General features: G+C 40.2%; 9 protein-coding genes across 15 annotated transcripts; 4 read left to right on the top strand and 5 right to left on the bottom strand.

The window, feature by feature from the left end:
• Positions 1-524: 524 nt before the first annotated feature.
• LOC108033772 (uncharacterized) lies at positions 525-2,551 on the top strand. The gene is made up of 6 exons (XM_017108374.3): positions 525-1,021; positions 1,094-1,361; positions 1,608-1,661; positions 1,724-1,777; positions 1,889-1,942; positions 2,233-2,551. Exons 1-6 carry the CDS (start codon positions 572-574, stop codon positions 2,346-2,348), a joined length of 996 nt encoding a protein of 331 aa, XP_016963863.1. The 5' UTR covers positions 525-571; the 3' UTR covers positions 2,349-2,551.
• A 279-nt stretch (positions 2,552-2,830) lies between these two features.
• LOC108034534 (lysine-specific demethylase 6A) lies at positions 2,831-9,267 on the top strand. Of its 4 annotated transcripts, none has more exons than XM_017109478.1 (14): positions 2,831-2,978; positions 3,036-3,382; positions 3,794-3,905; positions 5,427-5,602; positions 5,866-5,994; positions 6,095-6,320; positions 6,383-6,563; positions 6,617-7,019; positions 7,073-7,779; positions 7,852-7,976; positions 8,045-8,464; positions 8,522-8,731; positions 8,807-8,933; positions 9,005-9,267. In XM_017109478.1, the coding sequence occupies exons 1-14, from the start codon at positions 2,929-2,931 to the stop codon at positions 9,197-9,199; spliced, it is 3,408 nt and encodes a 1,135-aa protein (XP_016964967.1). In that variant the 5' UTR covers positions 2,831-2,928; the 3' UTR covers positions 9,200-9,267. The 4 variants fall into 4 exon arrangements, with proteins under 4 accessions (XP_016964967.1, XP_016964952.1, XP_016964975.1 ...); XM_017109463.1 differs by having other exon boundaries at positions 7,837-7,976; XM_017109486.3 differs by lacking the exons at positions 2,831-2,978; positions 3,036-3,382; positions 3,794-3,905 and adding an exon at positions 4,421-4,565 and having other exon boundaries at positions 7,837-7,976.
• A 364-nt stretch (positions 9,268-9,631) lies between these two features.
• Positions 9,632-10,402, top strand: LOC108034581 (protein trunk). The gene has a single exon (XM_017109517.3). It carries the CDS (start codon positions 9,686-9,688, stop codon positions 10,400-10,402), a length of 717 nt encoding a protein of 238 aa, XP_016965006.1. The 5' UTR covers positions 9,632-9,685.
• On the bottom strand, positions 10,373-11,843 carry LOC108034571 (acylglycerol kinase, mitochondrial). The gene is made up of 3 exons (XM_017109505.3): positions 11,696-11,843; positions 11,515-11,635; positions 10,373-11,459 (listed from the first exon to the last, which is right to left on the bottom strand). Exons 1-3 carry the CDS (start codon positions 11,791-11,793, stop codon positions 10,452-10,454), a joined length of 1,227 nt encoding a protein of 408 aa, XP_016964994.1. The 5' UTR covers positions 11,794-11,843; the 3' UTR covers positions 10,373-10,451.
• On the bottom strand, positions 11,793-13,135 carry LOC108035218 (probable transcriptional regulatory protein CPn_0573/CP_0176/CPj0573/CpB0595). The gene is made up of 5 exons (XM_017110748.3): positions 12,914-13,135; positions 12,616-12,849; positions 12,384-12,558; positions 12,219-12,314; positions 11,793-12,154 (listed from the first exon to the last, which is right to left on the bottom strand). Exons 1-5 carry the CDS (start codon positions 13,099-13,101, stop codon positions 12,044-12,046), a joined length of 804 nt encoding a protein of 267 aa, XP_016966237.1. The 5' UTR covers positions 13,102-13,135; the 3' UTR covers positions 11,793-12,043.
• Positions 13,136-13,334: 199 nt separating this feature from the next.
• On the bottom strand, positions 13,335-15,030 carry LOC108035215 (probable trafficking protein particle complex subunit 13 homolog). Its single transcript, XM_017110735.3, has 5 exons — positions 14,889-15,030; positions 14,443-14,830; positions 14,067-14,379; positions 13,873-14,001; positions 13,335-13,820 (listed from the first exon to the last, which is right to left on the bottom strand). Exons 1-5 carry the CDS (start codon positions 14,929-14,931, stop codon positions 13,377-13,379), a joined length of 1,317 nt encoding a protein of 438 aa, XP_016966224.1. The 5' UTR covers positions 14,932-15,030; the 3' UTR covers positions 13,335-13,376.
• A 141-nt stretch (positions 15,031-15,171) lies between these two features.
• On the bottom strand, positions 15,172-16,391 carry LOC108033764 (MOB kinase activator-like 3). Of its 2 annotated transcripts, XM_017108361.3 has the most exons (7): positions 16,329-16,391; positions 16,166-16,268; positions 15,958-16,108; positions 15,779-15,902; positions 15,618-15,721; positions 15,434-15,549; positions 15,172-15,365 (listed from the first exon to the last, which is right to left on the bottom strand). In XM_017108361.3, the coding sequence occupies exons 2-7, from the start codon at positions 16,205-16,207 to the stop codon at positions 15,240-15,242; spliced, it is 663 nt and encodes a 220-aa protein (XP_016963850.1). In that variant the 5' UTR covers positions 16,208-16,268; positions 16,329-16,391; the 3' UTR covers positions 15,172-15,239. The 2 variants fall into 2 exon arrangements, with proteins under 2 accessions (XP_016963850.1, XP_016963840.1); XM_017108351.3 differs by having other exon boundaries at positions 16,166-16,378.
• Positions 16,392-16,571: 180 nt separating this feature from the next.
• On the bottom strand, positions 16,572-17,636 carry LOC108034954 (REPTOR-binding partner). 3 transcript variants are annotated; one of them, XM_017110255.3, is made up of 4 exons: positions 17,470-17,636; positions 17,122-17,203; positions 16,800-16,921; positions 16,572-16,738 (listed from the first exon to the last, which is right to left on the bottom strand). In XM_017110255.3, exons 1-4 carry the CDS (start codon positions 17,524-17,526, stop codon positions 16,646-16,648), a joined length of 354 nt encoding a protein of 117 aa, XP_016965744.1. In that variant the 5' UTR covers positions 17,527-17,636; the 3' UTR covers positions 16,572-16,645. The 3 variants fall into 3 exon arrangements, with proteins under 3 accessions (XP_016965744.1, XP_016965735.1, XP_016965754.1); XM_017110246.3 differs by having other exon boundaries at positions 17,122-17,206; positions 17,470-17,631; XM_017110265.3 differs by having other exon boundaries at positions 16,796-16,921; positions 17,122-17,206; positions 17,470-17,628.
• A 534-nt stretch (positions 17,637-18,170) lies between these two features.
• Positions 18,171-19,301, top strand: LOC108034948 (RNA-binding protein Rsf1). Its single transcript, XM_017110232.3, has one exon. It carries the CDS (start codon positions 18,304-18,306, stop codon positions 18,901-18,903), a length of 600 nt encoding a protein of 199 aa, XP_016965721.1. The 5' UTR covers positions 18,171-18,303; the 3' UTR covers positions 18,904-19,301.
• Positions 19,302-19,468: the final 167 nt, after the last annotated feature.

The raw sequence follows: 19,468 nt of genomic DNA, 5'->3' as shown, positions 1-19,468 counted from the left end.
GATTATTTTTTATTTTTACTATAAAACTCTTCTTTTAGTTTTAAATAATATAAAAACATTCTATCTTTTTTATTTCCCAATATAGTGGTGCATCTTGAAAATGAATTGAAACAAAATTTTCAATTAAAAAAAATAACTTTTTTATCGAAAACCTTTACCTTTAAAGGTTCACCCTAAAAGACTTTTAGTGGCCTACCCTGTTAAATTTTTCGGTTGTTTTAGCAGTACAAACAACAGTAAAACAGTAAAAACATGTGAAATAAGCCATTAAAATTTGGCGGCCCCTGTGCAATTTGTTATCTCTTGGAAGTAATGTCTGTGATGCTTCTGACACCCTCTTTAATTTCAATTAATTTTAGTAAAGTGTTACTACGCACACCTGTTTAAGCTAGTTAACTGAGGGCTAGAATAAAACCTGCGAATGCGGATTCTGCTGTGACAGTATAAATTATATAAAAAGATAAGCCTTATCTGTGCTGTGCATCTGGGGTTTCCGACTATCTTAAACTTGTAAGGGAGCCGGAGCCGTGAAGACAGTCAAGGTTCTCCCGTCGACGTATCAAAAGAAATTATGATTTCGGTAGCTCTGATTATTTTGTGCCTCTTCCCGTGCGTCCAAAATGAGTACTTTCGTCCTCCTTACCAAGTTCTCCTGCACAAAAAGGACGAATTGGGAACTCTGAGTGATGGTCACTGCTTCGGGAATATTATTCAAAGTCGTCTAGTCCTAACGGCTGCTTCGTGTCTCTTGAGTGCTAATGAAACCTCAAGCGGAAGGGGATTTCTAAGATCTGAAGAATTAGCCGTGTCCTTTAGAGGCGAAGACTTGGATGAGTCGACATATTCTGTTAGTGGCATTGACATCTATCCTGGATTTGATGTGTCGTCCTTGGATAACGATATTGCTATTCTGAGTCTAAGTACACAACTTCCCCTTTCGGAGAGAAACGATATTCAATGGATTCTGGTGGCTGACTATGATCTCAAGGATTCTCCTCTGGAAGAAGGCGTGGAATCCTCAGTAAGTACTGATTATTCTAAAATTATGCAGAGCTCTGCTGAACTTTTTGAATTAAAAAATTCCATCCCACAGATTTGGAAATTGTCCAGCAAAGAAAATATATATCCTGGATACGGGGTTGTTCGCGAAAGTAATTTAGTGGGAATCATTTCCTTCGAATTTTCATCGAAAAGCAAACGCGAATCTAATCTTGAAATTCGAAACTCAGCGAGATTTACGCAACTAAACTCATATTTGGGCTGGATATATGCACTTCTACAGAACGCAGAGATTGCGGACATGCAAAATAATAACTACAGTGCATCCCTACCTTATCGCCAAAGAAAAAGCGCAGAAATAGGTAATGCAAATAAATGGTATTTATTATTGTCAAATAGTTTATCCCACAGAGATCACGAAATCAAATCGTTTCGGGGAAACCCTCCATTGTTTTTTCAAAGAAAGATTAACTGCAATTTGATAAGAATATTTTTGCGATAATGATCCACACTAAACCGGAATTTAGTAGTCATATTTGCATATGTACTTAGATCTTAAGAACAAGATGTATAATAACTATTTAATTTACTTTTTAAAAATCTTCTAGTTAAGGAATATGTTGAGCCCGATGCAGTGTACTTTCAAGAACCAGTTAATCCCAGTAAGGCCCTTAAAATTACACTTTCTTTTTAAATATTTAAAAATTAATTTCTATTTTCTCAGCTGAAGATGACTTTGAAACTGAAGTAGAGGATTTGACAAATGCAGATGAAAACGGTAAGAGATAATTTAATTAGGGTTTAATCGCAAGCACAATTTTTGTATTCACATTTCACCTCATAAACTTAATACGAAGTTTTCTCTATAATCTAATAAATATTTTTTTAGATATCGAAAACGTAGAAGCTGGCTCAGTGGATGTTACAAACCCAGCGGACACATGTAAGTTATGCTCAATCATATCGGTTATTGGTATTATATGATTTGTATTTATAAGTAAAAAAAATATTAAAATAAAATACAGGTGGGAAAAAAAATTGAATTCAGCCCCAGAGTGGACTCGAGCCTGGGCCCAAAATCACGAGGACCCCCAAAATCCATAACGCAGTCTGCCTTTATATCGAAAATAATTGTTTTCAATATAATTTCTTATCTAATATATTTGTTTCTTTTTAAGTTTTTTTAAGCCTTAATTGCCATAGAGGACTAACAAGAACATTTTCTTTTTACAGTTAATGAAAACATCGAAAATGAAAAAGGATTCTTAACAAACTCGGCAAGCATGTCTATGGCCAAGGGAATTTCTTTATGGATTTTTATATTTTATGAAATTTTTGAGAAATTTTGATAAATTTATTGAAAACGTCAATATATATTGTGAACTTGCCATTTAAATCTTCTATATATTTCAATTGTTGTTCACGAAAAACGGTTTGCAGCTTTAAGAATTAGATTCGTAAAAATTTTATTTTAAAATTTCATTTGTATTTTGAATTAGTTTATGTACTATAAAATATATCGATAACCAAATTATATCAAAAGCTGACCCAAGCCAGTAGAGTTATCTAATTTTGTTGGGTCAAAACCAATATGTTTGGATTCGGAGGTACTTGGCTTTGGGATATATTGTTAAATGCCTTCTTAGTTTTTAGTTGGGACTGGTAAAAAATCAAAATACATGTTTTACTTAATTTTTTAAATCTTTAACCACCAAAAATTCCAATCGTTCCGCCAAGAATTTGGCGGTGTGAAACCCATATTTTGAGTTCCGTGACACGACTTATATCGCAATCTCTCTCATCCCTAACCATATTTTAGTGTTGTGCCACCACTAAAATGAAAATATAAATAAAAAAGGTTTTAAAAACTACGCTGTATTATTTTCCACACTTTGAAGACCGGTGTTTGCAATAAGAGTTGTCTTAGCAATGGGACAGCTTTCTTTTGAGGATGATTGCCTCATCCGCGAGCTGGATAGGTAAGAACACATATGGTTTGCATGGTCTTCCTTGAATAATATTTACATAAATTTCAGTCGATACTATGGCTTTCTGGACTTGTCCAACCCGAAAAATGTGGAATTAAGGAATCTGGTTCAACAGACTGTCATGAACTTGCAAAACTACATTGCCAATGGCCAGTTGCCTGATACGAAGAGCACCCATGACAATAAACATGCCATACAAAAGTATGACCCTCCGAACCCTGGGGATCAACATATGGAAAACGCATCGTCACAGAATAATGAAGACAGCAAGCTTCTCGATAAGCAAATTACCGAAAAGGTTGCCGCTGGAGGTGAGAAAGGCCAGGATGAAGAATATATCAATGCTCTTTGTAAGCTTGGCCACCTGCATCTTCTTCTTGGCGAATACTCGGAAGGTAAATAAACATATTCGTGCACTTGACTAGATACATTCTGCGGACTCAGGTTCACCAAAATGATATATGTACATATGAGCACGTCGGCATAGTATGTCGACTATGAGATTCAATATGAGGTCTACTAAATTTATTATAGAGATGATTAAATGTTTATAGTATATGTGAGCTTCAAGATATACATAAGGTTTCCAGTTATATAATATGTGAAACATATATATAACTATGTATAGGGTATATTTAAACTTCAGAGCAACTGTCATTTATTTAATTTGATAAAAGCAAATAGTTTATAAAATTATAGAAAGACGTGTACCACAATCCAAGTCTGTCAGTTTAACAATACTACTCGTCCTAAGAACATTGTAAACTCGTGATTATAAATCTTGTATTTTATAATATTTATTTTAGCCCTATCTGCGTACCAGAAGTATTTACGATTCCGAGAAAATAATTACTGGACTAACCACGCGTTTATTTATGGAATAGGCGTAGCCTACTTTAAACTTAGGTGCTTCAAGTGGTAAGTTTGTTTGACATTTCAATCTTAAACTGACTTAGATTTTGATTCTACAACTAAAATCCCCAAAGAAGTATTTAAAAATGACAATTAAATGTGTTGTTCCTCACATTTATCTTTAAATTATTTTTTTCCTAAACAAGTAATCTACAATTTGGCGATTCCTTGGTATATTTAACTATAAAAAACATTCTTAAAAATTTTTTTATTGGTATCAAATAAGAAATGTTAGTCGCGAATCACCAATCTGCAAAAGGTGTCTTTTTGGACAAGCTTGAGGGGTAAATACAAAGTGATACTTGACGAGTGTTAAACTCAAACACACTATTATTTTTGAAATATGATACAATTATTACATATTACCTATTAATTTATAATTTTGTATTCTTAAAAGTGGATGTGGACGCAAATGCAGTGGAACCGTGTCCATTTAGCATTTAAACTATTCGATAAATCGTTATCGATATAACGTTCCGATTTCACGCGTTTCCATTTCTCACTTTATCGAGCTTATCACATCTCTATTGTATTGATATTAAATTGTTTACTAAATAGATTCTACACGAAACAACACTGCCACTAGAATTATATATTTGTAAACAGTTCACAACGAATTAAAATTAAGACTGGAGATTTTCTACACAGAAATAAGTGCGTTTGCTGGTTAGTTATCGGTCCTAGGTTGTGATTTTATTTGATTTACTTTTTCTGAAAGACAAATCTAAACATAAATTTTCCAAACAAAATGGCTAATGGCTTTAATTAGGGTGACTGAATAGAACGGGAGTAAATCTTTTCAAGAAATTTCCTCCTTTGTTTTCGCAAATCGGTGTTATAAAAATACATAAATTCTGATTACATGTATGTACAATGTGCCTGTGCGTGTGTGTGTGTGCACAAAATGCAACGAATTGCCCCCCTTTAAGGTCGTTTTGTGAATTGCGGGGTTAAAATGTGTTCTTTGTTTAATCACAAACATTATGAATGCTAACCTCTAGGCAGACAAAGTCTGGCGCAAATAATCAATAAAACAGAGAATTGTGCCTGATACTGGCTACCGATGAAAATGCCTGTCTCGTTTTTCTAAGTGCATTCAGACATGTCTGCCGACGGCTGCAAGTTCTATTGTTATTTATAATCGAAATTCACACTTTCTAGTCGAGTTTTACTTGCTAAAAGACATTGAAAATTGCATTTATGCAGTGAACTTTGTTGTTCTAGTTAAGTCAACTATGTTACATGAATTTGTTTGTATATATGTATGCCTGTGTGTACGTGACTGCATGCTCATAGGTATGTACACATGTATGTACTTATGTAAACACAGTTCACTGGAAATAACGGTTCTGAATTTGTATTTACAATTTTTTGAAAAAAATACACTGAGATTTATAATTAAAAATTCAAATTTAATTGAAGGCGTTTTTTTATATATAAAATATTTAAGTTAAATAAACCAGCAACAAATTTCTGAATCCGTATGAATTTCGTTTTTCAACCCCTATTTATTGCTTTCTTTTCCAGGGCCATCAAATCATTTCAGGAGCTTTTATACCTAAGTCCCAACTTTACATGTGCAAATGAGGTCCATTTGCGCCTAGGTCTTATGCTAAAACATTGCGGGGAGTTTCACATTGCCCTGAAACATTTGCAACTGGCGCTGCTTTATACATATCCCTCGACCTTTTCAGAACTGCAGGGTAAGAAGTTCTATTATGATATATCACATTACCTACTTCTTTAGCATTTCTTTTTGAAAAAGAATTAAAATACGAATTCAAATAGAACTCAAGAAATAAGTATCATTAGACTTATTGTGCTGATTATAATGTTTCGCATTAAAATATTTATTCATCGTAATACAACTCACAGAGAAGTATGAAACATTCTTTTATTAAAAAAGTTAGATAATAAAATTTGTATATCCTCTAAATTATATTTCTTATCATTATATACTTTTTAGTAAAATTTCAAATCGCGCATTTGTACGAAGTTCAAAACAAGCACAAGGCGGCCAAGGATGGCTACGAGTTTCTTTTAAATGAAAAAAATATTTCATTGGAACTGAAAGCAGATGTTTATCGACAATTAGGTGAGATATTTTTAAAAATGGTTTATAAATTATTTAAAATTCAATTGAATTACAGAGCAGAACATAATACATTGTAAATCGTATGTTATCTTTATTTCAGGATGGATGTACCATTGCGTAGAATGCCTAGGCGAAAAAAAGGAACGTGAAGCAAACGCATTGAACTTTCTTCAAAAATCAATCGAAGCCGACCCAAAGAGTGGACAATCATTATATTTACTGGGCAGGTGTTACGCGGGCATCAATAAGGTCCACGATGCTTTCCTAGCATATCGCAATTCGGTGGAAAAGAGTGAGGGAAATGCAGATACCTGGTGTTCGATCGGGTAAGCATGTCATAAATGTTTGGCCTTTCCGTGTTTTTCACAATTGCCCCCTTCGTTTCTAGCGTTTTATATCAGCAACAAAATCAACCGACGGACGCCCTTCAAGCTTACATATGCGCTGTGCAATTGGATAAAGACCATAAAGCCGCGTGGACCAACCTGGGTATACTTTATGAGAGCTGTGGTCAATTACGAGATGCCTATGCTTGCTATTTAAATGCAACCAAACAAATATCATTCCAGGTAAGTCCATAGGCTTGTTTTTTTAAGCAGTATCTAAACATTGGCTCTTGCAGAAATCTTCATTACTGCGAAGAAAACAAGCAATACGCATGAAAAAGGATACCATTGGACTGTCGAAAGGACTGTCGCAGAGAATCACGTATCTAGAGGGCCAACTTAGTCAAGCACCATTGCCAAGTATTACATCGAAGCGCCGCCAGCTGTGTTCAATTGAGGAAGCTTGGAACCTGCCAATATCATTAGAAATGAACTCGCGCCAACAACAAACAGCGCAGATGCTACCAAGACAGATTACAAAGCAAAGTCCAATTCAGGGGCCACCTCCACCCTATCCGCACAGCCAACTCAGCCAAAGCCCCGTACCCGCGAAACGTATCAAGGATGATGGAGCAGGCCAGCCAGAGTTAACGCAAAACAACATTCAGACATCTTCGCAATTGCATCAAAATCTAATAAGTACGTCGATATATTTTATCTTTATTAACAACATCATAAAATCTGTATGATAGACATTTCAGACTCTCTAAACCAGCGCAATTTCAACGCCATGCCGGAAGGCAACAAGAATTCGGAACAAAGTGTTGTGGACACCTTCGATGACATCTCGAATGATATTTACAAACAAAATGAGACTATCAAACTGGAGCGTTTAAGCCAGGATGCACTGAGTAACAATGAGGACTCAAAGCATAATGATTTCAATGGTGGCGTCATCGACGACTTGTCGACCACGTTTAAGATACAAATGGACTCAAAACAGTTGATGGCAGCCGTGAAGCTGCTGCCCATCGATGAACCGCCCGTGCACTGCACTATTTTGCAAGTGAACGCGCCCCCGCCATCTCCGCCCGACTGCCCACCGCAGAAACTCACGAGGGATCAACTCCTGCCTCCCACACCCTCGGTTCATTTAGAAAATAAGAAGAACGCGTTCAGCCCCCAGCTGCAGGAGTTTTGCCTGAAGCACCCCATCGCCGTTGTGCGCGGCTTGGCTGGCGCTCTGAAGCTAGATCTCGGTCTCTTTTCGACCAAAACGCTGGTGGAGGCCAATCCGGATCACAGTGTTGAGGTCCGGACGCAGGTCCATCAGTCGCCCGACGAAAACTGGGACACTTCGCAGGGCAAGCGCGTTTGGGCCTGCATTTCCCATCGGTCTCACACCACAATTGCCAAATATGCCCAGTATCAGGCATCCAGTTTTCAAGACAGCCTGAAGGTAATGTTCGTTGTGAGGTCCCTGGTCAACATGAATACAGTTTACTTTATCGTATAGCTTATTTTACCGCAGGATGAAAGCGATAAGGGTTTCCCGGGCTCGCAGGCAATGTCGGACTCGGACTCAAAGGACTCGGTATCCAATTCGAATATTGTCTTAAAGCGTAAAAAACACAAAATAAATAGTAAAATGTTAAGGTACTACTCTAACTCTTTTGTAACCAACTTGTTAAAGCTAAACTTTAATGGTTTGTCGTTTATTGCAGATTCGGAACAAACGTCGATCTCTCCGATGAGAAGAAGTGGAAGCCACAACTAACAGAGCTACAGAAACTGCCAGCTTTTGCTCGAGTAATATCCGCTGCCAATATGCTCTCCCACGTGGGCCACGTTATTTTGGGCATGAACACTGTTCAGCTGTACATGAAGGTGCCGGGAAGCAGGACGCCTGGCCACCAGGAGAACAACAACTTCTGCTCAATCAACATCAACATCGGTCCCGGGGACTGTGAATGGTTCGCCGTGCCGGACGCCTACTGGGGCGGAGTCCACAACCTGTGCGAGAAGAACAACATCAGCTATCTGCACGGTTCGTGGTGGCCCGTCCTGGAGGATCTGTACAAGGAGAATATTCCAGTTTACAGATTTATACAGAAACCCGGCGACTTGGTTTGGGTGAACGCGGGGTAAGCAGGGATACTTGTTTTTATAAAACAAGTCTACAATTTTATTTCTTATTTTAGCTGCGTCCATTGGGTTCAGTCGGTGGGATGGTGCAACAACATTGCGTGGAATGTGGGACCCTTAACCGCGCGTCAGTATTCGCTGGCCATCGAGCGATATGAATGGAATAAAGTGCAGGCCTTCAAAAGTATTGTTCCCATGGTTCATTTGAGCTGGAACCTGGCCAGAAACATTAAGGTCTCCGATACCAAACTTTTCGAACTGATCAAGTTAGTGTATAACCATTAAATAATGGTATCTGTTGCAAATTTTAACAATTAATAATAATTGTTTGCAAATTTCAGAATGTGCTTGTTGCAAACGCTCAAAAACGTCTTGCACATACAGGAGTATGTTAGATCGAAAGGTGTGGAAATACGCTTTAATGGACGCGGGAAGAACGAGGCGTCCCATTATTGCGGACAATGCGAGGTATATGCCTGGATATTCCTTGGAATTATACTACTTTGAACCATAAGTAAACGATAAACCACTCTTTGCAGGTTGAGGTTTTCAATGTTCTGTTTATCAAGGAGCAGGAGAAGCGACACGTTGTTCACTGCCTATCATGCGCCCTGAAGCTGTCCCCGACGCTCCAGGGCATCGTTTGTCTCGAAGAGTACCGCCTGTCCGAGCTGCAGCGCGTGTACGACTCGTTCACCTTACACAGAACCCAAGGACTAGCATACACTCAGTAGTTGTAACTCGAGGAATCATTTTTAATAATGCAGATTTAATATATGTATATTTTACAACGTACAACATACACTCTAGTGTTTTGATAATCATAACGGATAGCTCATAGAGATGGGGTTCTATCCCATTTTAGTGGGAGCACGGATCTATGGATTCTCAAATTTATATTATATTGCAAATTATAGATTAATAAAAAAACATTTCAAAAGACATAATGGCTTGTCTGATTTATAGTTATTAGTTATTCGACTTTGTCCAAAGAATTAAATACATTTTAGTTGCTTATGAATAAAGAAATTATGATTTACTATCTTTTAATAAAAATTAGATGATCGATTATAAGGATTATTAGCACTTAAAAAGTTTTTCCTTTTAAAATTTGTTTTATTTTTTGATCAGGTTCCAAAAAAATACTACAAACGATAGCTTCAGCAAGTGAAACGATATATCAGGTGCTCTTACTGCGGTAACCCTGTTTTTAGCCAGCCATGTTTTTGCAAACACCGTGTCCAAGTATGAAACCACAGAAGGAACTCAACTGGCTGGCCATTTTCCTCACCTGTTTCGCGTTCCTTGGCTCGGCCCAAGATGATGCCGACTACTGCGCCGAGCTCTCAACACAGTCCTTGGCCAAAATCCTGGGACAGGCATTCAACCCGCGCTACATGAGCATCGATCCGCCGGGCGAGCCCGAGGAGAAAAGCTACCAGCTGGGCTACAAGCGGTCCTCGTACGAGCTGCCCTTCTACGCCGACAGCGAGGCCATCTCGGTCAGCCACTTTCCCGCCTGGGAGACCAACCACTTCGCGATGGTGGAGAAGAAGGAGCCGGCGAGGAGCAAGAGCCTGCGCACGAGGAGCGCCTTCATGGATCGCGTGGGTCAACAGCCGCGGATGGACGGCTTCAAGCAGCGACCGTGGGAGTGCTCGTCGAGGATCAACTGGATCGACTTAGGCTTAAATTACTTTCCACGCTATATCCGTTCGATCGAGTGTATTGCCAGAAAATGTTGGTATGATCACTTTAATTGCAAGCCAAAATCATTTACAATAAAGGTACTGCGCCGTAAAACTGGCTCATGCATTCGAATAAACGATAAATTGATTTTGATCACCGCAGAGAAATTTGAGAATGATTACACGCAGCTCTGGATTTGGGAAGAAATAGCGGTTAACTTTTGCTGTGAATGTGTTATGCTATACTAGTTGATAGCGCCCTTTAATCAAGATTTTCATTAATATACACGATAAAACTTCAACAAAACACTTTAATAGCATTGGGGACAACAGATACCTTGATGGGTCTTGCATCGTACTCCTCGCCGTCGATGGAGTAGAACTTCTCCGCCATCTCGCCGGCCGGATGCAGCTGAATGGTGCGACTCTTCACCACCAGGCTGGGCAGAATGTTGCTGCATGTGACCTGCGGAATTTGCTTGATGAACTCCCAGCCCGGCTGCAGCGAGCTGATGAACTGGCTCTCCAGCTCCGCGAAGTTCTCCGCGTTCTGAACACAATTGATGTTTATCTGGCTGGCCTCCACGCTGCCCTCGAACTTGTTGCCGCAGTTGTCGTTCTTAACCAGAGTCCGCCTGGGCTCGCCGCTGTTCTTCTGGTACTTGAAGAGGTTCCTGGTGAAGAGGCCTCCGCCCACGGGCAGGGCCTCCTGCCGCTGAGTCGAAGCACAGTCCACGCAGCCTGGGCACGGTGGTGTGTACACATAGTCAGTCTTGAGGCTCCAGTTATCAGCAAACGACTTGGAGGCGGCGGAGGCATAGTGACGCAGGGGGCCAAAGTACCAGTACTTATCCTTGGCCGAATTTATGTCCTCCATTAGGCCCCAGGAGAGACCGTTCAGGCCGAATATGGGCTTCAGCTGGCTGTCGCTTTCCTCGTCCCCCTTTATAACATCGAAGCGGATCACGCTTTGGTACTGGCTCTCATCCTTGAGCATGGGTTCCAGTGCCTTGCACAGGCTCTTCACGTAGGCCACGTCCTTGACGCCGAAGATCTGGAAGCGCTTTGAGGCGGCCTGGACGGAGCGGCCCAGCGGGAGAATGGTGATGGGGCAGAGGTTGCCGCGCCTTCGCATGAGGCCAGTGACCACCTCCGAAGAGGTTCCATCGCCGCCGGCCACCACAATGGCATCGGGCAGCGCAGCCATCTCCTCCACGTAGCTCTTGGCATGGCCAATGTGGTTGGTGCGCAGGATCTCCACGGAGTATCCAGCTAAATGCAAAACCGGCTCGCAGTAGTTCTTGAACTGAAAAACATAGGCTGTTTTAGGATCTTGGGAAAGTGCCGCGACAGCTACATACAAATTTCTCCGATCTCTTCTTATTGGCCACGGGATTCATGACCACCAGCACCTTCTTCGGTCGATCTGCTGTTTGATTTGATTGAATCTTTGAGGCAAACTCCCTCATATGTTGTTCAATCCTTTCAAAAAGAAGAGAGGTTAAAGTTTTGCCGAATTATTGGTGTTTTCTGAATGCATACTCTATGTGCGTTTTCAGCGACTGCAGAGCGTACACAGACACTGCCGCGCCGAACGTGCATTTCTTCCAATTGTTCCGGATAACCCTTAAATAATTCATATTTAAAGTCTGCTATTTTATTTTGACCAACGATTTTGACTTGCACATGAATTGGTTTGCGTTCACACAACAGCTGTGGTTCGTTAGGGGTATTCAGCGTGTTTACATAAGGCTTTGAATAACAGAGCGGGATTTCGTTGTGTTAGGAACATTGGTCATGGAACACTGAAAACTTAACATAGTTTTTAACAGATGTTAAAATTAACTGAATTTTTTTAATATTGCCTATTTTTCTGTTTTATTCAACAAGTTATTTTTGTTCAACATTGTCATAGATATCCTCTAAGCCTGGTATGTTTCTTAGTTTTTCTATGAACACATCATACGCCTTTTGGTCTTCCGGGGATAATTGCACAACATTCTGAAAATGAAACATTATCAGTAAAATTCAGATATATAGTTCAAGTTTAAAGACTGAGCCTTGCCATAGGAGAAAATATGTGTTCACTGCTGTCAACGGTGTATCCAGCTTTCTCCAGGTTTCTACTTAGACTAGGTAAAACAACAGGACTGCATAGGAACTGGAGGAAGAAAAAAGGCAAAATAAATATTACTTTAATAATAAATATAAAACCAAACTCTTTACATACATTAACTGATCCTTCGGCATTGTCAACTACTTCGATCTCTTCAGCACCAAGTTCTATAGCATCATTAGTGGCCTTATCTTCCAAACTGGACCCTTTGAGGAGTTTTGATGTATCAAACCGAGCTTCTATCAAGCCAAAGTCCTCAAACAGATTGCCAACATCCATAAATTCCCCCCTAAAAGATAAGAACTTGCTTAACTTAGGGAAAATATAATATTAGAGAAGATATTACCCGGCCTTCTTAATCATTGGCGTCGCATCCATCTTGACCCCCGAAAAGTTGTCCGTGTAGAAAATGCATATCAAGTATACGCTTCTTTTGTACCTGATGTCGAGCCGGTACTTTTTGAGCTGCATTTTGCTGGATTTAAATTTATTCAAAGTGTTTTGTATGGTTCCGCTGGGCATGTTCTGCTTGAGGGCTCTTTCTATCTCCGTGCGCAAGAGGGAATTGATGGCCGGATCACTGTCTTAAAGGAAATATTCAATTTTAATTCACAAAAATGGGAGATGTAGTGATAATGACTTACGCGGAGTTGCCCTCCTGTATGGCCATGCGGATTTGCCTAGAAATCTTTGCAAATAATGCCGCCCTAGCTCCATCTTTCAGAGCCTTTGTGTGCTTTATGTTGGCCCACTTTGAATGGCCCGCCATTTCGCGAACAGGCTGCAACTGAAAAACGCATTTTCCGAGCTGCGTGGAAAAATTTCGTAACATTGCAAGTGTTTTGATTCTAGCTAGAGGTGGATTAACATCGATGTTAACATCAATGTTATCGATATTTTCAAGACACGGTAATCGAAGAAGCAAAAATACTGAAAAATTGGGACCGTTAAAACGATTTTTTTAAAAGAGAAAAAATACTGAAACGCACCGGCAGCAGAGATAGGCAAGCAAATGCTTTTCCAAAATTCAAATTTTTGTCATGGAAATTAAAGTCTCGACGGAACTTACATATAATATGGATTTTATACATTTATTAACAGACAATACTAAACAACCTGCAGCTGCACTTGCTTTTGGTTTAGACAGTTTCCAGCGCTTTCGTAACGAATCAGCTTGTTCTGGTGCGTTGTGGGATCGTTGTCGTAGTCCGAATTTACCACGAAAACATCCACGACATTCTCTATTGTAAATTGTTCATTTTGGAGTGTATTGGTCAGTATCAAGGGTGATATTTTAACAAGGCCCAGCTTAGAGGGACAGACGGATAGGGGAAACTCGGCGGAGTCCCCACTTTGCAGCAAGCCCAGCATAAAATCAGCACATCCCGTGTACTGACTGTCCGGTGAAAACTTGGCAACCAGGCGAACATTCAATTTCATCGCCAGCTCAGATGTATTCGTCACGCGGCAGTTGAACGTGAATATAGTGCCGATCTTAATGGTATTCTTTGCATCCAATACTTCCAAACGAAGAGTTTTGCACTCAAAGGGCTGAAAATTAAGAAATTACTCAATCGTATCCCTGGGTTACTTTTCTACTTACCAGTCGCTGCAGTTGACTGGTCTGTAGCCTGCCCTTTTCGCCAAGATTCGACCTCCAGACAATGTCCAGTTTACCCACATTATTGAATTGCCGCAGAGTATCTATGTCCTTGGCAATATCCCCTTTGGGCTGTTCAGGATACACAAGAAAATAAGAAAAATAAACTTTGGATTTACAATGTCTTCACTGCTCACCTTAATGCAATAAAGAAACTGGCAACTGTTATTGGGCTGCAGCATGTGCTTCACCGTGAAAACAGACTCCCCATTGGGCAGCGTATTTAAAGGAGTGACGGAGTAGTCCTCGGAACCATCCAATTCCACCTTTTCAAGGCAAAACGGACTGGTAGTCACGTTTTGGACCTGTGCCTCCAAGTATATTTCGTCGATTTCGGCATTGTAGAACTTGGTTTTCACATCGAGTGGCTTTAGAACTTGAAACTTGAAGAACTTTCTCAAGGACTGGGCATAGCCCGCTGGAGTCGAGTAGTTTACTTCGCAGACCAGGCTGCAAATAAAGTATGTATGATATGAGGTATGATTTATGCTATAGTATACAAAGTCCACTCACATATGGGTTCCGATTTCCTTCACCTCGTAGCGTATAACATCGTCGATTGTTCCACCCGGAGGCAATGTCACTGGCGACTTGGCGTTTTCGTGCATGGACAAGTTGATGCGCGTAGTGTTCGACTGCAGATCGGCCTTCACAGTGACACATTCCACAGGATTGGCGGTGGTGTTGTGGACGCAGATGTAGCTGGCGAATGTTTCGCCCAGGTAAATGCTTCCGAAGGATTGGGGTAGCAATAGGACTTGACCCGCCGCCAGGGTTTCCGCACAGGCCCCGGGTATTGCGTCACTCTCCTGGGAGCTGCTGAATTTCTGCACCAGGTCCGTGGGCTCGCAAGTTACGACGGGTCCAACTCCCACCAAGGTGGGCCGCATCAGCCTCATAACTATGAATAACAAAAACAGCACTCACTATGGGAAAATTTGTAAAATTTTCTGCCTCACCTTTTAGTGCCACCAAATGCGCATCTGGGTCAACCATCTCCATTTCGCTGAATATGTAAACTCTGGCTAATTTCAATAAAACAATTCAGCAAAATAAAAATTTGGTTGCAAAAAAATTATGTTTACATCGGTGTGACCAAATCTCCTAAAGTTAAACATACCATTTTTTTTTTTTTTTTATAGGAATACCCTTAATACACCCATTGTTGTACTAAAAATACAGAACATTTATACTTACTAAACAATAAATTAATTTTAAAAAACCAAACAAAGATTACCGAACTCCATGTAAGCTTATTTATTTTGTAATAAACAATAAATATTTACATCACAAACTAGTACGAGATACACTTAGTCCTTATCCTTGCAAATTCTAGATGTCATTTCCTGCAGCGGTTCCAGCTCCTTGGCCGAGACCATGTCGAATTCTTGGACAAAGTAGTAAAAATGTTTGTAGCAGGCATTTACATGGGCTTCCTAAAAGCAGATAAATGGGTAATAGTTAATAATTCAGAGAAGAGTTAATGGTATAGTGTAGTACTCACAGCTCCAATGCTGACTATACGGTCAAAGTGGTGGATATAGACGTGGACAAACACCCGGAACAGACGGGTTAAAATCTTCCGACTAATGGCTGAGAAGTTTTTCGGAAAAGGAACATCTGAAATAAAGCCGGCGAGTAAGTAATTCGTGGGAACAGCACTGGAAAAGGCTTTAAACCAAACCTACCAGTGGATACGGGAAAAACAGATTCGTTATTGATTTGGGTCTCAATCCAGTCCATTAAATGCTCAATATACTTCTGGGCTGAGAGGGCGGTTGGCTTTTTATAGCTAAAATAAAGTAAATTTTTATGAAATAGAGAATGGATTACCGGGCGATTTACTTACAGATCTCCGTCAGCCCACAAATACTCGTACCGGGAGCCCCCCGACATTGTGGGACATGTAGTTTCGTTGCAAAACTCAGAGACAGTGCCGTACAGGAGATTTATGCGGTTGAAAAAGTCCACAACTAGGATTGTATGTGTCTTAATTATGCAATATGGTATAAAGAATAGAACTCTTACCATGGACAGCCAGCCAGTCGTTCAAATTCTCCCCTTGGGGCAGCCGCACCACTTGCCGAAGATTAATCCCGGATTGCAGACTGGCCTGGGCTTGTTTGTGTAGGGAATACCTTATGGTTCCCGAGGCAAAGGGCTTCTTTGGCCTGAAAGTCTAAAATTCAGAAGGACTATATTACTTGTAAACTATTTTTTATTTCACCAACCCCACCTTGCCCTTTTGAAAGAACTCTAAAAATCCATTTAGTGCCATATTATCTTGCTTGAGATTCCGGATTTAAAGTACAGATAGTACGTTGGCACATATGTGTGAGCTACAAAAACACAAGTTCCTTAAAAATGAAGAACTATTCACGCTTATCAATAATGTTTACATTTGTTCTGTATTTATTTCTATTCTGTATTTTTATGCCGTGAAAGTGATGGGAAAAACCCTCGATAGGTTTCTATGCGAAAAGGTAATCGAATAGTTTCATAATAACCGTTTCATTCCCCTTGTTCCCCTGTATTACCAAAATGGTTAAAATCCAGGCTAAAAAATGAAACAAGTTTCTAAGATCAGCTTTTAAAACGTTATGAATAGAAAAATAAAAAGAAAGATTCAATAAAAGTGTTGGTTAAAAATATAAATAGTAACTTTCGTATATTTATCAGCAAGATAATTATTTTATGTTAAGAAATAAAATACAGGTTATTCTTGTTTGAGGATTCCGATTTCCTGCAGCAACTGGTCATTGTTGATTGGAGTGCTATTTTCGCTTAACTGTCTATTCCATTGTATTAACTGCAATAGAGATAAGAATAAATAAATTGGTTGAACTGGGCTTGGTAAATTATATACCGACGCGCTCCAGTTCGGCACGTAGAGCCACAACAGCCTTCTCCCGATCCGCAACCAGTTCCTCGAGGTACTGATAGCGCAGTTTCTTACGTGCCCGGCATTCTCTAGCACTTTGCCTGCTACGTTCTGTGAAGGTGAAATAAAATTCACAGGATTTTGATACAAAAAATAAATATTCTAATTGGTATTGATAGTACACTTTTCATGGTCGCATGCAAGGATAAGCTGGGGTCCCATAAATCTCATTGCTTGGAATGGTAACGCATATTTTAGGATCAAAATAAATTCGACCCGAAAAGATTTCAATAATAATAATAATATCTTACCAAGTTTGGCCTTGATATCCAATTTCTCAGTTGATGTCTTTCTTCCTGGTTTCCTCCCTCTTTTGCCACACTCTTTCCGTGTCTGCTGAAACACATTCATAGTTTATTACTTATAAACATAAAATTGTATATTTAAATAAATTCTGTGGGAACTAAGAATATAAATGTCCAACATTTTATAGGAAAATAGGAATAATTTTAAAATCTGTTAGAAGTAGCGCTCTTTTCGTGTTTACAAACAGACCTTATACATACATACTTATTTACCCTTAGCCTAACTGCGCATTAACAGAAGTAAAGACTTTCCTCCTCGCACATCATAAATATAACCATTAAATATCTTATTACCGCTTGCGCTTCCTCCGTGATAGACATTTTATTACTTTGCATTTCCATTTCTGCCATTGTAACACTTAAACAATTCCAAAACTTGTTCTTTGTTATTATGCGTCGTTTTCGTAAATATTCAAGATGACAATAAACAAACTACTACATGTGTATGGGCAGCAAAGATAGCACAATATATCCCGTTTGGAACAGTGGAAATACCAAGCTATCGAAATTCCATTTTCCAAAACGAATCGAAAAGTTTCGTCCGTAAGGAACAGTTGGGATTTTTTATAGATGAGAAACCAGGAGCATATCCATGATCCTAGATACACCAAAAATGCCGCGAGCACAGTTTTGAAATATGAACTTGAGACACTAGTTTTAAATATACTTAAAAATGTAAATAGCTATTCTAAACCAATCTATTAAACAGTCATTTAACACAAAATAGCACATAAGAAGAGCACATTCTGTATATTAAATAAAAATGTACTTGGTTTTAATCACACATGAGCAAAAATAACTGCATTAAAAATAAAACATCTACAAATAAAAATCGTTCTCTTCCAAGTACTAGCACACAAGTTGGTAAAAACAAAAGTCATTAATGTAATGGGAAGTCCCTTTTTTAAGGCCCCCGAATACTATAAATAAAACACCAATTTCGCCCGATTTCGGTGTTCCAAATGCGAGGCTATTTTTAAAAATTTGCATTTTTGCAACGAGTTTAACCACCCTGGTCGAAAACTTGATATAGATACAAACGCTAAATTGTCCGGTGGTGATAACTTATTGATTATTTATTTTTCAAGCAGGTATCTGAAAGGGATATCGCAGAAACAGTAGCTCTAGATGTCTAGCATGGGTGATCAGCGCGGGACGAGGGTGTACGTTGGCAACCTGACCGATAAAGTGAAAAAAGACGATCTGGAGGGGGAGTTCACAAAGTACGGCAAGCTAAATTCGGTGTGGATAGCATTCAACCCCCCGGGCTTTGCGTTCGTGGAGTTCGAGCACCGCGACGACGCCGAAAAGGCGTGCGACATACTGAACGGCTCCGAGCTCCTGGGGTCCCAGCTGCGAGTGGAGATCTCGAAGGGGAGGCCGCGCCAGGGTAGGCGTGGCGGCCCTGCCGAAAGGGGCCGACGCGGTGATTTCGGTCGACACAGCATCACGAGCAGCGGCAGCGGCGGCGGAGGCTTCCGGCAGCGTGGCTCCAGCGGCTCCTCCAGCCGGCACACGGAGAGGGGCTACAGCTCCGGCCGGTCGGGGGCAAGCAGCTATAATGGACGTGACGGCGGCGGAAGCGGCTTCAACCGACGCGAGGTGTACGGCGGCGGACGCGAGAGCGGCCGCTACAGCAGTGGAAGCAGCGCCAGCTACGGACGCACTGGCGGCCAATCAGCTGGACGCTTCCGATCTCGCTCGCCGGTCAGCAACCATCGATTCTAATGACAAGACCCCTCATAGCTGCCTATGAGTAAATATTAATGAATAATAACTTAAGTGCGACACCGTAAGCGCTGACTCGAAATATTCAAAAGCTTAGCGCTCGATCGTTTTCGATCGGCCAGCCGACAGCAAGAACAAAAACAACACCCCACATCAAGCAAACTGATAGTCGTCGTCGTATTTTCATTATTTATTTACAAATACCCATTAATAACATGACAATTGCAAGCACATAAAATTTAAGTTATAACGTAGAAAACTAGTAAGAAGAAGTACGCTAAGACTCGAACAACGTCAAACCAAATTCTAGAAGTACGCAATTTTAATAAAGAAAATGCGGAAAAGTTTCTCGTATACGTACAAGCTTTCGCATCATAATTGGTCTAAATACTAAAGAACTTGAAAGGAGTCGGAATTGTGTAGGTGTTCATTTTACAGAACTCGTTAATCATCACAAATGCCCTTCAAAATGAGGCTGTATAGTTGTACCCGGTGCATTCAGAGGTCTGAAGCGGGATAGAACGCGTTTCAGATCGGTTTCTGGATGACCTGTCCGATTCTCTGG

The sequence above is a fragment of the Drosophila biarmipes genome, chromosome 2L (genome assembly GCF_025231255.1).
Source record: "Drosophila biarmipes strain raj3 chromosome 2L, RU_DBia_V1.1, whole genome shotgun sequence".
Lineage (NCBI taxonomy): Eukaryota > Metazoa > Arthropoda > Insecta > Diptera > Drosophilidae > Drosophila > Drosophila biarmipes.
Note: the sequence above shows the minus strand (reverse complement) of the source record. Positions and strands in the feature narration are given on the sequence as shown.